The sequence below is a fragment of the Lygodium microphyllum genome, chromosome 23 (assembly GCF_053477565.2).
Source record: "Lygodium microphyllum isolate KBCC chromosome 23, Lygodium_microphyllum_v1.1.10, whole genome shotgun sequence".
NCBI classification, from domain to species: Eukaryota; Viridiplantae; Streptophyta; class Polypodiopsida; order Schizaeales; family Lygodiaceae; genus Lygodium; species Lygodium microphyllum.
Genome location: NC_141157.1, coordinates 58,848,862 through 58,867,530, shown reverse-complemented (window position 1 = coordinate 58,867,530; position 18,669 = coordinate 58,848,862). Strand labels below are relative to the sequence as shown.

Sequence of the window (18,669 nt, the reverse complement as noted above, 5' to 3'; positions counted from 1 at the left end):
AGATAAGATACAACATAAAGGAAAGTGGCCTACTAAGTCAAACAATGCATAACCGACTACACTAGTCAACTGGTGCTATAACTATGCCAGCTGTAAATAGGTGTAACAACTTGAATATAATAAGTAATGAGTCAGTGGCCATATGAGAGTCATAATGACCACCAACGTGCTAAGTGTAGACGTGTGGAACCATCTAACCAGGCGGTCCATCATCAACGTCCGCATGTGTTGAGCTTGTCATCTCAACACTTAGACCTGCTTCTGATTTGTTGTCCAACAAACCCTTGCCCGAGAAGAACTATCATGAGATTCTAAGTCTTCTTTTGGAGACCTGCCTGATCCCATACAATTAGATGCACACTACGCTCCCTTTTGATATGACAATGCGATATGTACCACTATCTGGAGCAGGTGACCATAGATCAGAAGGCTCTTATGTATGGGGCATATCAATACACACATGCATGCGCACACACACACACACACACACACACACACATATATATGTATATATATATATATATATATATATATATATATATATATATATATATATATATATATATATATATATATATATATATATATATATATATAGAGAGAGAGAGAGAGAGAGAGAGAGAGAGAGAGAGAGAGAGAGAGAGGTGGTCTCACTTGCCTCGAAGGAAAAGTCCAGGCTGGGATGGGCTTCCTAATGAGCTATTTTCAACCCATATGCAACTACTTAAGTACCCATTAACTCGCCTGTGTCAGAGGTGTGGCACTTTGGTATGATGCCTTCAAATTGGACGATTGATGTCATCAGGTTGTTGCCCAAGGTTCCCTCTCCAACCTCTTTGAAACAATGGAGGTCCATTTCAGTTATGGGGTCATTATATAAAACCTTCTCCAAAATTATTGCCAAGAGATTGCAGAAAGTATTTTCGCACCTCATTCATCCACCAGTTTCATTAAAGGTCAGAATATAATGCTCAACATTTTGAATGTCCAATTGGAAATTGATTATGCCAAAGCTTCTAGCCAACAGGTTGTTATGCTTCTTCCCTGCGGTGACCAGCTTGTGGGTCAATCTTTTGCAGATGCTTATTTTATGTTCCTTAAGGCGGATCGCACTAATGTTAATCGAGTAATGGTGGCCTAGAATCTTTTTGCTTTGGCATCGGGTCTTCACATTAATACTTAGAAATCTACCCTTCTCTCATGTATGGAGAATGATCTATAGGCCTTGGGCTGGAATGGAATTATGATCCCAGGGGACAATATAACCAAACACTTGGGATATCCTATTGGTGTGGAGGTTGATCCTCGTGCCTTGTCGGATTGGATGGCCTTCCGAATTCATGACAGGTTCATGTACTGGAAATATGAGAGTTGGTCTCTACATGTCAGAAGTCCCTTTTGGATTTCATCCAGCTTATCAGATTTATGCTATGGAAAAAGAAAGGCAATCGTTTGGGTCAGGTATGGATCTCCTGGTAGTATGTGACTACTCTAAAAAGGATGGGGGGTGTAACTTTGTTGGATATTAATTTGCATACTTGCATCTCACATGGTAGCTCGGTTATTCATGCTTCCAGGTGGTATGCACTTAATTATACGAGGCCTATAAAGGTCTACCAATATTTTCTCCTTTCTCATTTGATTGCTTCCTGGCAGGAGATACTTTATTTTGTAGTTTGGCATCCTCTAGATATTTATAAGGAGGAAAATTCACTGTAAGAAGTAATGGCTTACTCAAGGTTATTGGATTGGCCACAAAAAGATTTGCAGCGAGACAAGTTTAATCGGTTGGCTAGGTTGGGGTTGAAGACAGTCCGTGATGGTGTTATTCCTGGGCAACCCCGTCTTTTTTCTTTTAGACGTATTCGTCAGTACTTTAGGGTACCTCGTGGATATAGTGACATTTGGTCGTCCATACAGGACAGTCTTTAGAGGTTCTCTCCTTTGCATGCATTGCAACCATTTGATCCATGGCGTGACTGGATGTTTGTGCTTCCTGATGATTTTGAGAAAAGATTAGCCAATTAGATATATCATCAGATGGTAGAAGCTAAGAGATGGGTCACGGGAAAAGTTAATAAGTTATGACATCTTAGGAATAGCAAAAAGAAGTGGCGGAATATATTTATCTAGCTTTGGAAGTCTAAGGTTCCGTATTAGGGTTAAGTGTTCATGTGGAGGTTGCTCATTGGGGGTCTTCCAACGGGAGAAGTGCTGCCTGAAAGATCTTTGCAGGTCGTCGTGTTTTTTGCACTACATGTAATGAGACATTGCTTCACCTCTTTGTCTCTTGCCATGTTACGTGACATATTTGGAATATCATTTTCCAAGTGTGGTCCTCCATAACTCAGCACCGCATATCAGTTCGTTCGTGGATTATGGGAAATATGTCCTCTGTCTTCTTTGCATTCAGATTGTTCTTGCCTATTCCATTTCCTTAGATGGACAACTCTATGGCATATATGACGTACTTGCAATGCTTTATTTTTTATTCAGCATCAGGCATCCATGGGCATGTGGCCCGTGTGCGTGGATTAGTGTTATGGCAAATCTCTTCTATGATGTTAGTTGACCTAGTTCTTCCGGATATTGCTGCTCCCTGGTGATTGTTCACTCTACTCCATCTGTTCCTTCGGTGTGATTTATTAGTATTGTTCATGTAATAGGTTGTTCTGAGAGCCTGCAAGCCTCATGTAAATATTTCCGGTGTGAGAGAGTTTATGTTTGTTAGCTCTATGCTGACCTAATAGTCTATCGTCAATATTTATTTCTTAATGCAATTATCTTCACACACAGAGAGAGAGAGAGAGAGAGAGAGAGAGAGAGAGAGAGAGAGAGAGAATACAATTGAAAGTCTACTTAATTCAATTATCTTCACGGAGAGAGAGAGAGACCAGAGGGGGTATACCTCTTAATTCAACCGGATGACTATAAAAAAGGCCTCAACACAAGTTAACTAACTCAAACAATTTTTGTATGAAGATTTGCAATACCTCCCTACCATTGTAATAGCATATGGCCTAATGGATAATGCTTACAAAGAATGGATAATTATGGAAGCGAATACAAAATATTCAAACTTGTCTTGTCATCTTTGTCATAGAAGCTTTGCATATCAAAGTCAGACATCGTTAAAGTTCCCTTTCTCTCCATAAGCTTGTGTTCCAAGTGTGCTCGAGAAAGATCCTTCCGTGTGATCATCCCTATTACCCTGATTGCAAAAGACAGTCACAACCACCTTGTTACTCTATTTAGATTCAGTAATGCATAAATGAAACAAAAGCAAAGTAATGGCTCATAAATGAAACAAAAGAGACCTAATAAATCACAGAAAGACAGATGCTTCGAAGTTAATGAGAGAGATTCTTTAAAATTATTCACTTATGAGCTTCAACATGTAAATTTTAAAGGCCATATGTTCCAAAAACTGTAAGAGAGATGCTTCAAAAATACTTTTGTCTGCTTTGACTTTTTTAAAGAAGCTAAAACTGAGATGCACACACACAGATTGCTATCCCTTTTAAAGATTTGCTTGGGGTTGTAGGCCATGTACAAATGAACTCACCACCCTTGCACGGGGAATGCCCTTGACAAAGGAAAGAGCCACAAGGATGTAGGAATCTTGCCAAACAAAACATTCGCAACCATTTGCATGCAATGCTTTACAACCTAATCTGTTAGCACTTGTAAGTAGATTCGACTACTTATGAAGAGATCTTATGTGGCATGTGATCAACATGTGAAATTTAGGGGCTGATTCCAATGGCATCTAGCTTGGAATTTTAACCCAAATCGTAAACCAACTCTAACCAAGACAGTAAGATAGTAGATCCCTAAATCAATGCTTAGTAGGCAAATATAAATTGGATGAAGTGCCTGGGATGATGCCTACCAATGCTAGAATTTGAAGGGCAGCCTAAATTATTGAATTGAAGGGTATTATAACAACCTAAATTTCTTTATGAAGAGATTGGAAGGGTAAATTATTCTTATTCGAAGGATGTGAAGGGCACCTTCATTTCTACCCTTGTGAAGGATAAACCATGACCAATAACCAAATTACCAACCTAAAACCAAGCAATTTGCAAGAGAGAGCCCTAATTGGATGATGGCCACATCAAGAATAGGTGAGACTATGTATGATATGCATAAACTCAGGAGGGTAACAGGGATCCTGGTACCTGACAGTGACCTATTCTATCTCGAAGAGTTTTGACCATATTGAGGTCACTGCCAAGGCACCAATGATCAGCACTAGGAAGACCGTTTAAGGACTGCACCAAAATTTTTCATGTGAAGGAGGACGATTTGGTAGTTATAGGCTGTCCTGAAATCACATGAAAGAGAGGGACTAAATGTTCCTGACCCAAAAGTTGTATATGCCAGGCAATATTTTGCTACACATCTGAGTGCAGGCTGCAGTCAAATAATGTTCTTGAAGAGGCAAGCATTACCACCTGCTACACTCTGACAAAGCTCTTGTCTAAGAATGGTGATGACTCGTGCCTGAAGCATCATGACCCTCCTAGGTCAATCATGTTCCCAAAAAAAAAACGTTCATAAAGAGGGAGAGGAGACATCATGTGATAAGTCTTTCTACTTTCTCTTATGAAAAGGCACTTTCATAGTCTTTAGAGGCAAAGCATCTCACCTTATTCAATGAAGTGTCAGTATGTGAGACAGGATGGTTGCCCCTTAGTTGTGGTGTGCACAGTGTATGGTTTTGTGCAAATTTGAAAGTGAACACAATAATTTGTAACATGCCAAATGTCACTTGAGATATAATAACATAAATACAAAACAAAGAAAGGAACATGCAACCAAGAACATAGTGTGAGGAAAAAATATTTCTTCACTTTTCTGACCTCACGGTACAGGCAGACAGGTGCATGAAACAACAAGAGTTTGGTCTGAACATGAAATGCACAAGGCTTGCAAGTTATTTATCTGATAAAGGTGCAAATACAGGATTCCACACCGGCTGTTGTAACTGCAAGTATGCCAGACAAATGAATTAAAAATGGCACCTATTAGTCAAAAACGCAGAGGACAAGTGCCGGGTTATTTTTGAAACTTCATCATATCTCTCTGTGTTATGAAATAAATAAGATTCTAGGTGAGCATAAAGGCTTGATTTTCCTATTACTATTAAAACTACTTACTTGTTGTTAGCATCAGTTACACACAGATGCCGAAGTCCAAGAGTCCGAAAAATAACATAAACTCGTTGTGCTGAGCATTCAGCCCGAACCTTCAAAAGAAACCCAGATATCATATTTCAAGATCTTAATCATGATAATGTGCAGTATATTTCAAGATCTTAATCTTGAAGTATAATAAGATTCAAAATGGACTACATGCAGTATGTTTGGTTCATCTATAAAGGTGATCACATGCAGCTGCAACAATTCCAGGAGCTACTTCTTATGCATATACTTGTGAGGGTCTCAGAGTAGTCTAACAGAGATCAGAAACTTTCAGCAAGTGCGTTTTCCAAAAGTTATTCACATGCAACCAATATTTCAAACCAAAGAAAACATGGACATGTGTGCTACATGTCACAGAACTAACACGTTGAGAAGAAAAGGTCCTGAAGCTTCTTCTAAAAGCTTGCTACTTAACCATTCTGTGGTTTTCTTGTGACCAGCTATGTTTTATGCATAGGACATAGAATTGAGTCATAACATTGTAGTACAAACATTACAACAAGAAGTTGATCTGCAAGTATGTTGCCTACACTGTTAACTACAACCAAAACTTTATGAGCCAGACTCTTTGTCATTACAAACCAAGCACTCGGGAACCTAATATGAAATGATTCTGCCAAACCCCAGTCCTTACTACAAGCTTCGAAAATGCTAATCAATCACTTCGATTCTCATTTACTGATGATGGCGAAAGTCTCTTTACTAGCTATCCACTAACAAAGTAGGTGAAAAGCCATCTTACAGTCAATGGAGCTCGGTTCATAAAGGGTCGTAGATCAAGGGCCAAAATTTGAGTGTCATCAAACCCCTCTGCTGTATTTTCAGGTGCCTGGATGGGCTCTGATGTTATCTCATTAATTTGCAGTTTATCCAGTGCTTCTGGCATTGAGGATAAGCCTCTACGATGGGCATTGTGATGATGATGATATACTTGCATTGCACGTTCCAGCCGTTTCAGCTCCTGCATTGCTTTTTTTCCTATTTGAGAATGCTTTACAAGCCCAGGATGTCTGAGAATCCTTGGGTTTACATGTATGAATGCCCTCTCCTCCAAGAGCACCATAAGTTGATGTCGTAAAATCAAGCCAATTAGTTTCCCTCTACCTGTTTCTTCAGCAGTAGCACATCTAAATACAGGAAATCCATTATGCCGCACACTTTTAAGAACCATTATAACCTCTGTGGCTGGAACAATCTGAGAAAAGGACGAAGTCAAGGATTTTCAAATATACACCCAAAAAACATTAAGTTTGAAATTCAACAAATTTACCTCCTCAAATCCTATAACATTTTGGGCCATGATGTCTGCTGCAGTTAGAGAAAGAAGCTCATGTGGAGGCTCAATATGTAAGAAGTGTATGTTGCCTGTTTGATAGATAGATGCTCTTGAGATCAAAATTCTTCTTTGCAACATATATAAGACTTGATTCTAAATCTATTATAACTACAGGTTTTTACATTGTTAAATATCAAACCGAGTGGGCCCTGTATAAAGCACCTGACTTCTCTAAATCTGCTTCATAGGCGCCAGCTTGATGGATGTGGTGGGTAACCCAATTTGAGATGACGATAGCTAATATGATGGGAAGCAAAAAATCAATGCCCCCAGTTCCTTCCACAATAATAACAACCTGTATTTGCAAGCATGGAGCAACACCCATGGGTTGAATTTACAGATATTTGAAGTAAAAGCACATAGATTCTTTACCGAGAAGAACCAGGAACATACCAAAGAAATTGTCGAACGGAAAAGGCCACCCAACATGGAGGCTGCTCCAATCAATGCATGCAACCCAGGTTGGACATTTTCACTGGTAAAAATAATCAGACAATTTATCCCATGGCAAGGACTGAAAAACAATACCTAATGTCTTACTTAGATAAATGAAGGTGGAGACAAAACTAGACCTTGGGAATAAGTTCTTGAAAACAGTTCCCAGGAATGCTCCGAATGATGATCCTGCCTGAACACAGAAAAGCATATGACTACACAACCTTACAAGTATTTCATTTCTGGAAAGCCACCAAGTTTCCAACTTACCATCATTGAAGGCATAAAAATACCACCAGGAGTAGCAACACCATAAGAAAGAACAAAGAAAATGAAAAACGAGCAAGCATGAACTCCCAAGCTGGTAACAGAGAAGTAAGAAGCAGAGGAATTTCCTAGTTGGAGGAGATGCTTGATTGTCTGTCCAAAGAATTGCAAACCATTGTATTGAATCTGTATTTGAAGTCTCATTCACACAAAATCACTTGAAATCATTAGACAGTACACTATTGGTTCACATGCATAATGAGCCAGGGGCAATCCACCCACAAGCTAAGGGAGGTATGAATCATGGTACTTTATGCAAAATCAAGGGCGGGATAAGATATCCCTGGAGAAATATCTGACTGCCGCCCTTAACATTAATACAAATCTGCATACATACCTGATGTGGCAAAGAGAAAAATAAAGTGGCCAAATCATTGTATAGCAAAGTGGAGCCTTGTTGACAGTTGTAAGCAAACCAGAATTCTGCATTGTCACTGTCAGTGCCACTGTAATACAGTCATGAATGTGTTAAAAGGCATCCGAAAACCATAGCACAGACCAGTCTTGGACTGATCCAGAAATAAACACACCTTTCTGGGATTTCTTTGCATTGTCCAAGGAACAAGGGCAGCACAAATATCACAGCCACACAAAATATTGTTATGAGGCAGGCTTCAATGATCCTGCCGAAGAGACATGTGGGAGACATAAACAAAATGAAACAGATATAAGATCACTGTTTAAGGAACGAGTACAAAGAAATGCCGTTTAAAACCTTGAAAATCGATGAGAAGATAAAGGCCTTATGTGGGTCATCCATTCATGTGAAATGTTCACTAATGCACCGAGAACGCCAGCACCAATACTTGTAAGTATAAAGAGTGGCAAATCACAAAGAACAAATTCAGGCTGCAAGAAGTTTTGTTCCAATACACATTAAAATAATTCACCACTAAACATTTGAGCGGCAAAACTAAACAAATGCAGAGTGGAAGATCAACCTGGAGCCCATGGAATGATAAAGTTCCTGGAAGAGCAAAAGAGAACTCCCTACATAAAAAAAGACATGAAACTAGTAAGTTATGGGACCTTTTGAGCCATAAATGCATCAGACAATGATAACTGCACATACTTCTCATGTAGCCAAGAAAGCACCATTGTTGCAACTGTGGTACATACTAAAGATCTCCACATAACCTGATGGCCACTATATGGCATGAAGTTTGTCATGATCACCATCATCTGGACTTGTCATTGGCTGAATAGTTGAAAAGTGCTTAGTTTTGCCTTTTACCTTTCTGGACCAAAAGCTTGAAGCTTCTTCTAGTGAATAAAGAACTCCACCAACAGGAGATCCAAATGCAGCTGCCAATCTAAGGATGTATGAAGTACAAGAATGGTGATAGAGGCATTAAAAATTAGGATGTAGGTACTTTAAAAAAAATTGGTTCTGCATCTGATAAAAGTCTATCAGCAAGAAATACCCTGCAGCTGCACCTGCAGAAATGAACTCTCGCCGATCTTTATCATTATAGATAGCCTGCACCAGTGATAAAATTAAATTCTCTCTCATATTTAGAAGATAAACTAGCAAATCAATTCTCCCATCCTCAAATGCAGCTACACACCACAGGTAAAGGTTCTAGATCAAGTTTGCTGCAGCATCTTCTTGAGCTAGATGGCTTCTGGTTCTTGTTTGAGGAGAATCCACAATGCATCCAGGTAAGTGTGGACGCAACAGCAGCTCCAATATGCACCATGGGGCCTTCTTGACCCATCTGTGAGCAGCAGCAAAATGCTAAATCAGTATCAATTTAAACCACCCAGAATATTCATGCAAAGTCTGTCTTCCCTTGTATATGAGACACACCAAATGTCTCCAGATCTTAGCTGAGGCCAAAGTAGCTTAGCCCAAAAGTGATGGAGAGGGCACCACAATGTGATGGGTATGGATATAGGGAGAAGATACAACTTATAAAAAATGGAAATTGGATGACTGAAAATTGGGGATGTGAAATGCAACACCATATCATGCACAGAAGGAAATGGTTGAAAACACAAATTTAAAAAACAACAACACTAGGAGTGGAATCTCCCCGTCCCCAATGGATCAGCACAACATTCCCTATGACCCCCAGTTCCACCTAGTCACAGCAAATCAACACTGCAACAGAAACTTCTTCTAGTCGGTGGCAAGCCTTTGAAGGAGTTTGTTCAACCACAAGTGGAGGAGTTTGTTCAACCACAAGTTTTCACAATTTCCTATCATTGCAACCAAAGGCTAACTTAGGAAATTTGTTATGGTTTATTGTGTGACTAGGGTGCTGTGGATGTTGTAAGTTGTAATATCCGGGTATTGAGGTTTTACTGTATACAGACATGCACTGATTAGAAACTCTAACCTTACTGCAATGTTGTCTATGTCCAATGGACAAGACTTCTCATCTGACCCACCCTGTTCCAGCCGACATGTCAGATCTTGCATGATTTTATCTAATGGCATCCAGTGGGTGACTTTTTCCAGCTGTGAGGGTGGTTTTGGAGGTGTTTTGACAGCAGGTTGATGGCTCCCTGTTCCACACACAACCAACCACTCCCCAGCGCCATCCCCCCCCCCCGGTGAGTGAGTTGTGAGGGGTTCTTGAAAAGGGAGGTATGAAACACGTTTCATATGAAATCATTTGAGATAACTTCCCTTAATCAACACTAATATCCATATCAATATGTCAAATGAGTCCAAGATAGATGTTGATTACAAAAGCTCAAACAGATCTTTTAGGATGGGTTTTTTTCTTTTGAAAGGTTAAAATAGTTGTTTTATGCATTTATGAAATGCCCAAATATGAAACCAGTTCCCTACCCTTATGAAACTGGTTTCTTGGCAACTCTCTCTCTTTTTTTTTTTGTAAAACTCTCTCTCTCTCTCTCTCTCTCTCTCTCTCTCTCTCTCTCTCTCTCTTGTAAAGAGTAGTTTTATTAATTACCAAAACATAATCTGAAAAGTACAGCATGACCAAGAGTACAAAGATACATCACAATCAAAAGTACAAAGGAACTAGATGGCTTGTAGGGGGGCTGAAGAAACTAAAGTGTGCCAAGAAATCAAATCCTATATAGGGAGAATATCCGCTAACTCAATCATGTTGAGCTGCCAATGAAGAAGGCCTCTCAAGCGGACTCTATAATTGTACACTCTTGATGAAGAATCAAAGATGAGTGCATTCCTCATAGTCCATATGTGCCAACAACCCAAAAGTGTAGAAAGTGAAAGAGCACTTTCATATCAGCTTGCACAGGATCCATGAACTTGGGATGTGCAAAGACCCAGTCTTTTGGAAGCATCAATAGCCTGACCAATCGGAACCAAATGGTTGATAGCAGTGACCAAATCTTCCTTGCCGCTAGACAGGAACCAATGGCGAGAGGTTTCCATAGATATCTAATAAAAGAAACAACCACCATTGAAAATCCAATGCTTGGAGAGTGTAGAGGCAATAGGAAGAGCACCAATCAACATTTGCCAAATGAAGACCTTGTATTTGAACTCTCTCTCTCTCTCTCTCTCTCAGGTGAACATGTTTGTATTAATGAAGTGAAGTATTAATAGCACACCTAGCCAGTGAAGCAAAATCATAAATAGGCAACAATGTATGATAAAACCAAAAGGCAACAAAATACAATGCTACATGTACAAGAGAAGGGGATTGTGAAGTGGGCACAACAGGGGCGGTGCAAATGATATCCAGGCATGGACTAGTCACCTCTCTAAGTATTTAAAAATCCAAAACCATGGAAGTGACTTGCCATAATAGCAATCCTCGCACATGACCAACATGACCATGGATACTTGAGGTTGAGTCAAAAATGAAAGTATACGAGTCCACTAGATGTATTAAATACCAGTCCATTGCATAAAATGAAAGAGATAAGGATGATTGGGGCGATTGCCCAAAACCCAAGAATATGTGGCCGTCCATTGATGAGTCATTGAGGTCCAGACTTGGAAAATGAAGTTTCAAATCTCTCTCACAACCGGGCAAGAGATAAAAAGATGAGCAAGGATTTCATTACATGTAGTATAGAAGATATATCTACCATGGGAGATCTTGCAACCACGTAGCACATCCCTTGTGGGAAGACCATCAATAAGAAGCCTCCATATGACAACTTTCTCTTGATAGGGAAGCTTGGATTTCCATAGTTGAAGCAATCAATCATGCAACTTAGCTCTATTGTCACAAATAGACCAAACTTTGTTTGCCCTTTTAGCAATCCATCTCTTATCCTCAACCATTTTATGGGAGATCAAAATCGCCAACCATTTCAAAACATCCCTTGGTTTCACAAAAGCCCAATCCAACCATGGGGATGAAGGCCAAAAAGTAAGCAAAGGGGAAAACTGCCTAAGCTGGGCCTCCGAGGACCAAATCAGCCTCTAACCTTGAGGCACCCATAAGTACTGACAAATATGGTGAAAAAAGTAAACCGTAGACTAACTTGGAGTGATTGCATCCTACATAGTCTTCAAACCCAATCTTACCATCCGATCGAACTTATCCCTCTCCATGTGCTTCTCAAGCCAATCAAGTAACTTGGATGTTGCCAAAACCTCAACTGGCAAGGAATTCTCTCTTTCTTTTGTCGTGAAAGGAATTCTCTCTCTCTCTCTCTCTCTCTCTCTCTCTCTCTCTCTCTCTCTTGCTCGTTACAAAGGTAGATTGGCATAGTGACTCAGTCGGAGGTAGCTTGCAGAGTCTTGGTGGATTCCATAGACTGAGGGGGAGATCCTCTACACTCTTGATCTTTTTAAACTTAGTTTTTTCCAACTTTTTCAGTTTTTCAGTTTCCATATTCTCATTCCAATATACCATGTAAACTTACGCATAAATTTTATCTCTTCTTATCTGATGAGAGATGATGATACTAGTTGTATTGGTTATGGTCTCATAGGCCACTCTGGCCTTTTAGAGACATTAATAGATCTTTTTTTTTCTTTCTTTCTCTCTCTCTCTCTCTCTCTCTCTCTCTCTATGCTCCCCCCTTGCCAAACCCCCACATGCACCCCCCAAGACACACAAAAAGGAAAAACAAATTCTCTCTCTCCTACAATAGATTTTCTCTCCCTCACTCTTCTCATTCAATTTTAAAATGTCAAACTCTCCCTCTCTCTATCTCTCATATTATTTAACACTCAATGCATTAGTTAGACCTCAAGCTCCCAAGAGCAAAGCTCTCTCTACTGCCTCAAGCTCTCACACTCTCTTCCCCCAACTTTCTAGCACCTAATTTCCAAGTTATCTCCTACTTCATGACACTCTCCAGCCTCCCCACCCTCTCTACTTCCCCGAAATCTACCCCCTAAGGTCTCCACCCTCTGTACCCCTCAAGTTGGCATTGTTATAAGCAAATAGTTTAATACTTGAAGTGCATTGTTTCAAGTCTCAACATTAAGTATAGGCCTTAAAATTATATGCACACATTTTTTTGCATTAGATGTACATCCAAGTTTTTCCAAGTCTGATTAGTATCCTCCTAACTTTGGACAATACTAGTCACACTATCAGACATGACGACCTTGCCTTACTCCTAATTAGAACCTTGAAGCCTAATTGTCTAGAGCAACATAGAGTTTGCTACAAAAATTGAATGTTCATGCACTATGATGTGATGATTATGATGCATCAAATAAAGAGGATTTTATTTGGGATCCATAATGATGACTTATTTGCTCATATTAGCATATTTTGATGAAGTGATATCATACTCTAATCGCATATAAGATTGTGATTTCTGTCATATGACAACTTATTAGTGGCTGCTGAAAAAATGGCTTGTGTGCGATGAGTTTGCTAATGTGAGTTATGACAAGCTGTTCTTTAAGAGTTGGTTATACCAAATCTGCACCAAAACAAGAGCTCATTTAGGGCATGGAAATACATAGTTCCACATGGAATCATCATTGAGCTTGTTTTCAAATGCTTGTAGCCTTTTCATCTTTATTTTTTGTGTGCTTATTGAATTCTAAAAGAAGATACAACTTTGATGGTTTGTGTGGTGCATCTATTTTAACAAGTTTACATTATGTGCAGCTGGCAGGAAATCCAACAGGAATGATGATGAATGGGAGTTCAAGAATATCCTGTCACTTACAGCTAGTGCACATCTGATTCCCTCCCCACCATCACACACACACACACACACAGAGCCATCCCAAAACCCATTCCCACACCAGAACCAACCCCCCCAACACCCCCCAAAAAAACAAAACATCCACCTCATGCCTTGTTCTCCCCTTATCCCCCTTTCACCTTGTGCCTTCTTCTCCAGCTTATCTTCTCCTCCTACCTCCATCACCCTTCTCCTTTCATGCCATTAACCAGGCACAACACAGTGCCTAATCTGCCACTCATGACTCCCTCTCCATCTGCCAAAGTCATCTCCTGCTGCACTGTCCTCCTTGCAGGCTTGCTGCTGCCTCCTGCAGTGAATTACTGCCACTCTCCCCTCAATTCCTCCCTTAATCCTCAATCCTCAGGTCTCCTTGCCACTCACTTCCTTGCAACAGCCTTCCTCAAACCTTTTCCTGCAAGCTCTTGGCATGGAATCACACCTCAATTATGCACAATGGAAACCTCTGGCTTGATACTGTTGCAGCCAGCCATTACATCCAAGTCAACAACTTTGTGCATGGTACTCTTTGAGGAACAGCTCCCATTAGTACAAGCAACAGAAAAGGAATATAAGGAGACCATGGTCTTCGGACAGATGGGTTGGTCACTCTCCCTCCTGCAGCTAACTTAGGGATTAGCTTCATTCCAACTTCCCCAATGGGAAAGGGTATCTTCATAGTTAGGCTCAATTCTATATAGGCTGCACAGAAGATGGTCAGCGACTATCAGTGGCCTTTGAGAAGAGAGACATCTACACTCAAACTTCCTACATTACCATTGGTTTCTGCAATACCAGTCACTCTCCTCTTACCAAGGCTAGTGGAGTTCCACCACTTGGTGGACTTTGGTCGCCTCTTTGGGACCATTATGCAGGCTTCATTCACTGATGTAATGACCGGTGTAGGGATGCTGAAGGTTCCAATTGTAGTCATAGACACCTAGAAGATGCCTATAGCTGTCAAGATAGTGACAAGAAACATGATAGTCTACCAGAGGGTTATTGTCACTGGGCAGCCTAATCAGTGCTCATGGTGGAAAGACTTGGCCATTAAGAAGTATCATGTAGTTGGTTTGGATCCTTGCTCTTGTAGGATCACCAATTTGATTTACAAGTATGAGGTGGTATGTAGACAGCTATGTGAGATTTCAACCTTGAGAATGGCAATACATTGAACTTAACCAACTTGATCAATTATCACGACCAAAATTAGGAGACACAAGGAGAGGGAGAAAAAAGAGAGTTGACACCACATTGAGAGGGGCTCCTCCCCCTTTACAGGATTTTATTGAAATGAACCAAGTAGGGTTTTGAAACCCTAATTTTTGTATACTCCGGGGGCAGCAAGCCAATTTTCGTCTTTAGTGCTTGGACTTCATCGATCTAAGTAGAAAGTGCTTCTTAGATGAGTGCTAGATAAGCATGTATAAAGCATGTGGCTGAAAATTCAATGTTAGAGCTTGTCGAAAATGAAGAGATGGACCTTCAATATATAGGCGTGGGACTTGGGTGCTTGAAAGTGAAAAGTAGAGACTACAAATGACAAAGTGTTTGCTGAAAATGAAAAGTATTGAGCAAAATGACAAACATAGGGACACTTGTCTATTTAAAATGACACATGTCCTATTCTAGATATTACATGTCACTTTTCTAGAGGAAAAAGCTTCTAAATCTTTTACTATAAAAAATCTCTCAAATGGTTAAGAATTTGAGATAGCTGTCAAAGACAAAATTGTTTGTTGTGAGATTTTGAAGCCTTTGACGTGAACAGAATTTCCGTTTGAGCAACTTCCAAAAATAGTAATCTCCTAAGTTTTAAAAGTTGCCAAATTTAGATTCTGAAGAGCTTAATTGTATAGGTTCACTGGTTCATGGCTTATTTCTTTGATCATGAGCACTTGGTTTTGCTTTCTAAAACCACTCATTATATGAGCTTCTAGTCAATGTGACTACCAAAGTGTAAAAGTGCTAGCTATCTAGGCTGTTTGGTCAATTTGACTACCAAAAGACCCAAAGTATAATTGTAGGGCGTATTGGCCATTGGCCACCCTTGAATAGAAAGATAAACATTTAACTATATTTTCAAACGCTCAAATAATATAAATCACTTTTTAAAATATACGAGTAATTAATTTGAATAATTGAGTCCATATGTCTTGATAACAATTAACATACGAAAGGTTGGTTACGTCCCTCCTCCTTGAAATTTGTCCTATCCTCAAGACGTTAAGTTGCAAGTATTTTTGAATAGTCTTTAAAATACTCTTCTGGCATCCATTTAGAATCTAAATGAGAGCAATTTTTAAATTTGAGAAGGAACTTTCTAGAAATGTCCCTTTCTTGTTTCTTGATAGTATAAAATACTATTTGCTCTGGTTGAAGTATCTCTTTCTATTCATCCACTTTAATTGGATCCTCTATGATAGGTTCCAATGGTGGAGGCATTTCATAAGGCTTCAAAAGATAGATATGAAAAGCATTGTGAATTTAACCTATAGTAAATATCATTAATTTTTTCAGTGATTTAAAATGGCCCATAGTTTCTTATTGTTAGCTTGGTGACTTGGGAAAAAGGCTTGTTAGAGCTTCTTAGACGAGCTTTATCAAAATTTAGCCACATCCAATCCCCTTCTTGTAAAACCAAGTGGCTTCTATGCTTATCTGCTACTTTCTCTTGTTTTTCTCGAGATATTTGCATGGCTCGTCTCACTTAAGCAAAAGTTGTATCCATATCACGTATAAACTTGTAATTTCTTATTCATAGCTTAATGACTTGGAAAGAAGGCTTGTCAAAGCTTCTTAGACAAGCTTTGTCACATTTCAGCCACATCCAATCTCCTTTTTGTAAAACCAAGTGGCTTCTATGTTTATTTGCTACTTTCTCTTATTTTTCTTGAGATCTTTGTATGGCTCGTCTCACTTGAGCAAAAGTTATATTCATATAATGTATAAACTCATCGACATGAAATATCTCATTCTTTTTTTCGAGAATAGAAAATAAGAGTGGTTTTACATATATGATCTCAAAGAGTACTGTACTTGTTGGTTGGTTTTATGACAATGGCACTTCTGCATATTCAATATTATAAGATTGATTATCTTACTTCGACCATTTGTTTGAGGATAATAAGAACAAGAAAAGTAAGATTTGTATACAAATTTTCAAAAAGAGCTCGCCAAGAGAGACTAGTGGTTCATGAAACTCTATTATCCATGATGGATTGTGGTAACTCATGATATTTGAAGATTTGTTGAATAAATATTCTAGCCATATGTTGAGACTTAATAGTCTTCTTAAATGGAATGAAATGAGTCTGTTTGTTGAATTTATCAATAAATGTCTATATGCCATCATTGTTATTTGCTACTTTTGGTAAACTAAAAATAAAATCCATAGTAATAATTTCTCAAGATTTGCTCGAGATTGGTAATGGTTATAATAGCCATGTAGGATTTTGACGATCGAACTTTATCTTCTGGCACATAAGACATTTTTTTATCAATGTCTCATCGAAGACTTGGCAAAAAAAAAAGCATTTCAAGTACCTTGGTTGTGGCCAAAATACCGCTATGGGCCATGTAAGGAGCAACATGATATTCTTTCATTACTTTAAGCCAGAACTCTTAAGTAATGTAGAACTTATTTCTCATCAAAAGAAATCCATCTTTGATAATGACAAGGCATCAACTATCTTGTTTTGCTTCCCAAGAATATGCAATATTTGAAAGTTCAATCAAGATAAATAATTGGCCTATTGAATATGTTTCTCAGAAATCTTTGGTTGAAAAAATGTCTCAAATTGTCATGGTCCATTTTGATGAAAATTTCTCCACCTAAAAGATAGTGTCTTCAATCTTTTGAAGCTTGAATGATGGCCATCAACTCCTTTTCATAGACAGTAGCATTCTTTTTTGCATTTTACAACCTTCAGCTTGCATAAGCAACTACATGCCCTTTCTAGTTTAGGACTGCACCAATGTAGTCTCCTAAAGCATTGCATTCCACAAAGAAAAGTTTTGACAAATTAGGTATAATCAGAATAGGTAATTTGTCTATATAGAACTTTAGAGCTTCAAAACCTTCCTTATCTAGTTTGGCCCACCAGAATACCATTGTTTTCTTGGTTAAATCATGCAGTGGTCCAGCAACCACTACAAACCATTTAATGAATCTCTTATAACAAGAGTATAATTCCAAGAAACTTCGAACTTCATGAACACTGGTCTTGGCCATTCTACAATAGCCTTGATCTTTTCTGGATTCATACGAATCCCATATTTGAATACAATATGGCCCAAGTAGTGAATCTATTTTAGGATGTAAGAGAAAGTACCTAGCTATGGAGAATAGAGAAGCAACAGAGTAGATAGTGAATAGTAGACTATGTGAGTTGAATCAGAGTGTACTTGTTTACTAAACTGAAAAAGATGGATGAAAAGTATAACTAAGGTTTAAGTCTAAGGTTAACCTAAACCACACTTCCACCAACTAACTAGAGTTAGCTTTATTTACTCTAGAGCCTAGTGTCACTATCTTAATATCCTGAGACACTAGATGTACACACCATATATTGACACTTTTAATAAGTGTTCACACCACACACAAATTACATTGAGCATTGCCTAAAATTGGCAAATTCTAATATCCTCTATAGTGCCAATGTGATGGATAAAGTTAAGGTTAATCACACCAAATGATAGTAAGTTCGAGGACTTTCGAAAAGCCTAAAACTTCTCACATGATAATACTTTGGTAAAAATGCCTGCAACATTTTCCTATGGAGGAACATACATAAGTTGATCTATCCTTATAACATCTTTCTTTGATATAATAATAGTGAACCTCAATGTGTTTCATGTGACCATGAAACATAGGATTTTGTGCTACTATAATAGCACTAATTGTTTGAAAAAATGGGTGTAGGACCCTTTGATGAGATCTATAGATCAGCCAACAATCTGTGCAGCTATACACATTCAACTATTACTATGAAAGTTGCTATGTACTCAGCCTCACAAGACGAGGTAGCCACTGTAGGTTGTTTCTTGCTGAGCCATGAAATGCATGAACAGCCTAGAAAGAAATAGTGTCCATTAGTAGATTGCCGAGTGTTTGAGTCACCAACCCAATCTAAATCATTGTAAGCTTATAGTTGCAAGTCTTTTCCCCCCACCTAGGAAATTGTGATGTATACGTCTGAGTACCTTGCAAATAGTGAAAGATTTGCTCAACAACTTACCAATGTATTGTCCATG

At 38.9% G+C, this 18,669-nt stretch overlaps 1 protein-coding gene across 6 annotated transcripts in view; it reads right to left on the bottom strand.

Moving 5' to 3' along the window:
* Nucleotides 1–2,861: 2,861 nt before the first annotated feature.
* Nucleotides 2,862–18,669, bottom strand: part of LOC148016229 (uncharacterized) — a 40,073-nt gene continuing 24,265 nt past the window's right edge. For 2 of the 6 annotated variants that reach the window (XM_087663771.1, XM_087663776.1), the window contains 16 exons: nucleotides 8,874–9,023; nucleotides 8,730–8,785; nucleotides 8,540–8,618; nucleotides 8,378–8,442; nucleotides 8,247–8,295; nucleotides 8,021–8,154; nucleotides 7,836–7,928; nucleotides 7,643–7,751; nucleotides 7,249–7,431; nucleotides 7,116–7,171; nucleotides 6,937–7,018; nucleotides 6,706–6,838; nucleotides 6,478–6,572; nucleotides 5,950–6,402; nucleotides 5,163–5,251; nucleotides 2,862–3,211 (listed from right to left, as the gene is read on the bottom strand). In XM_087663771.1, coding sequence (XP_087519897.1) covers nucleotides 3,052–3,211; nucleotides 5,163–5,251; nucleotides 5,950–6,402; nucleotides 6,478–6,572; nucleotides 6,706–6,838; nucleotides 6,937–7,018; nucleotides 7,116–7,171; nucleotides 7,249–7,431; nucleotides 7,643–7,751; nucleotides 7,836–7,928; nucleotides 8,021–8,154; nucleotides 8,247–8,295; nucleotides 8,378–8,442; nucleotides 8,540–8,618; nucleotides 8,730–8,785; nucleotides 8,874–9,023 — 1,986 coding nt within the window. In that variant the 3' untranslated portion in view covers nucleotides 2,862–3,051. Of the gene's footprint in view, nucleotides 3,212–4,865; nucleotides 4,991–5,162; nucleotides 5,252–5,949; nucleotides 6,403–6,477; nucleotides 6,573–6,705; nucleotides 6,839–6,936; nucleotides 7,019–7,115; nucleotides 7,172–7,248; nucleotides 7,432–7,642; nucleotides 7,752–7,835; nucleotides 7,929–8,020; nucleotides 8,155–8,246; nucleotides 8,296–8,377; nucleotides 8,443–8,539; nucleotides 8,619–8,729; nucleotides 8,786–8,873; nucleotides 9,024–18,669 lie in introns of all 6 variants that reach the window. The other 4 variants (XM_087663774.1, XM_087663773.1, XM_087663772.1 and 1 more) reach the window with 4 other exon arrangements.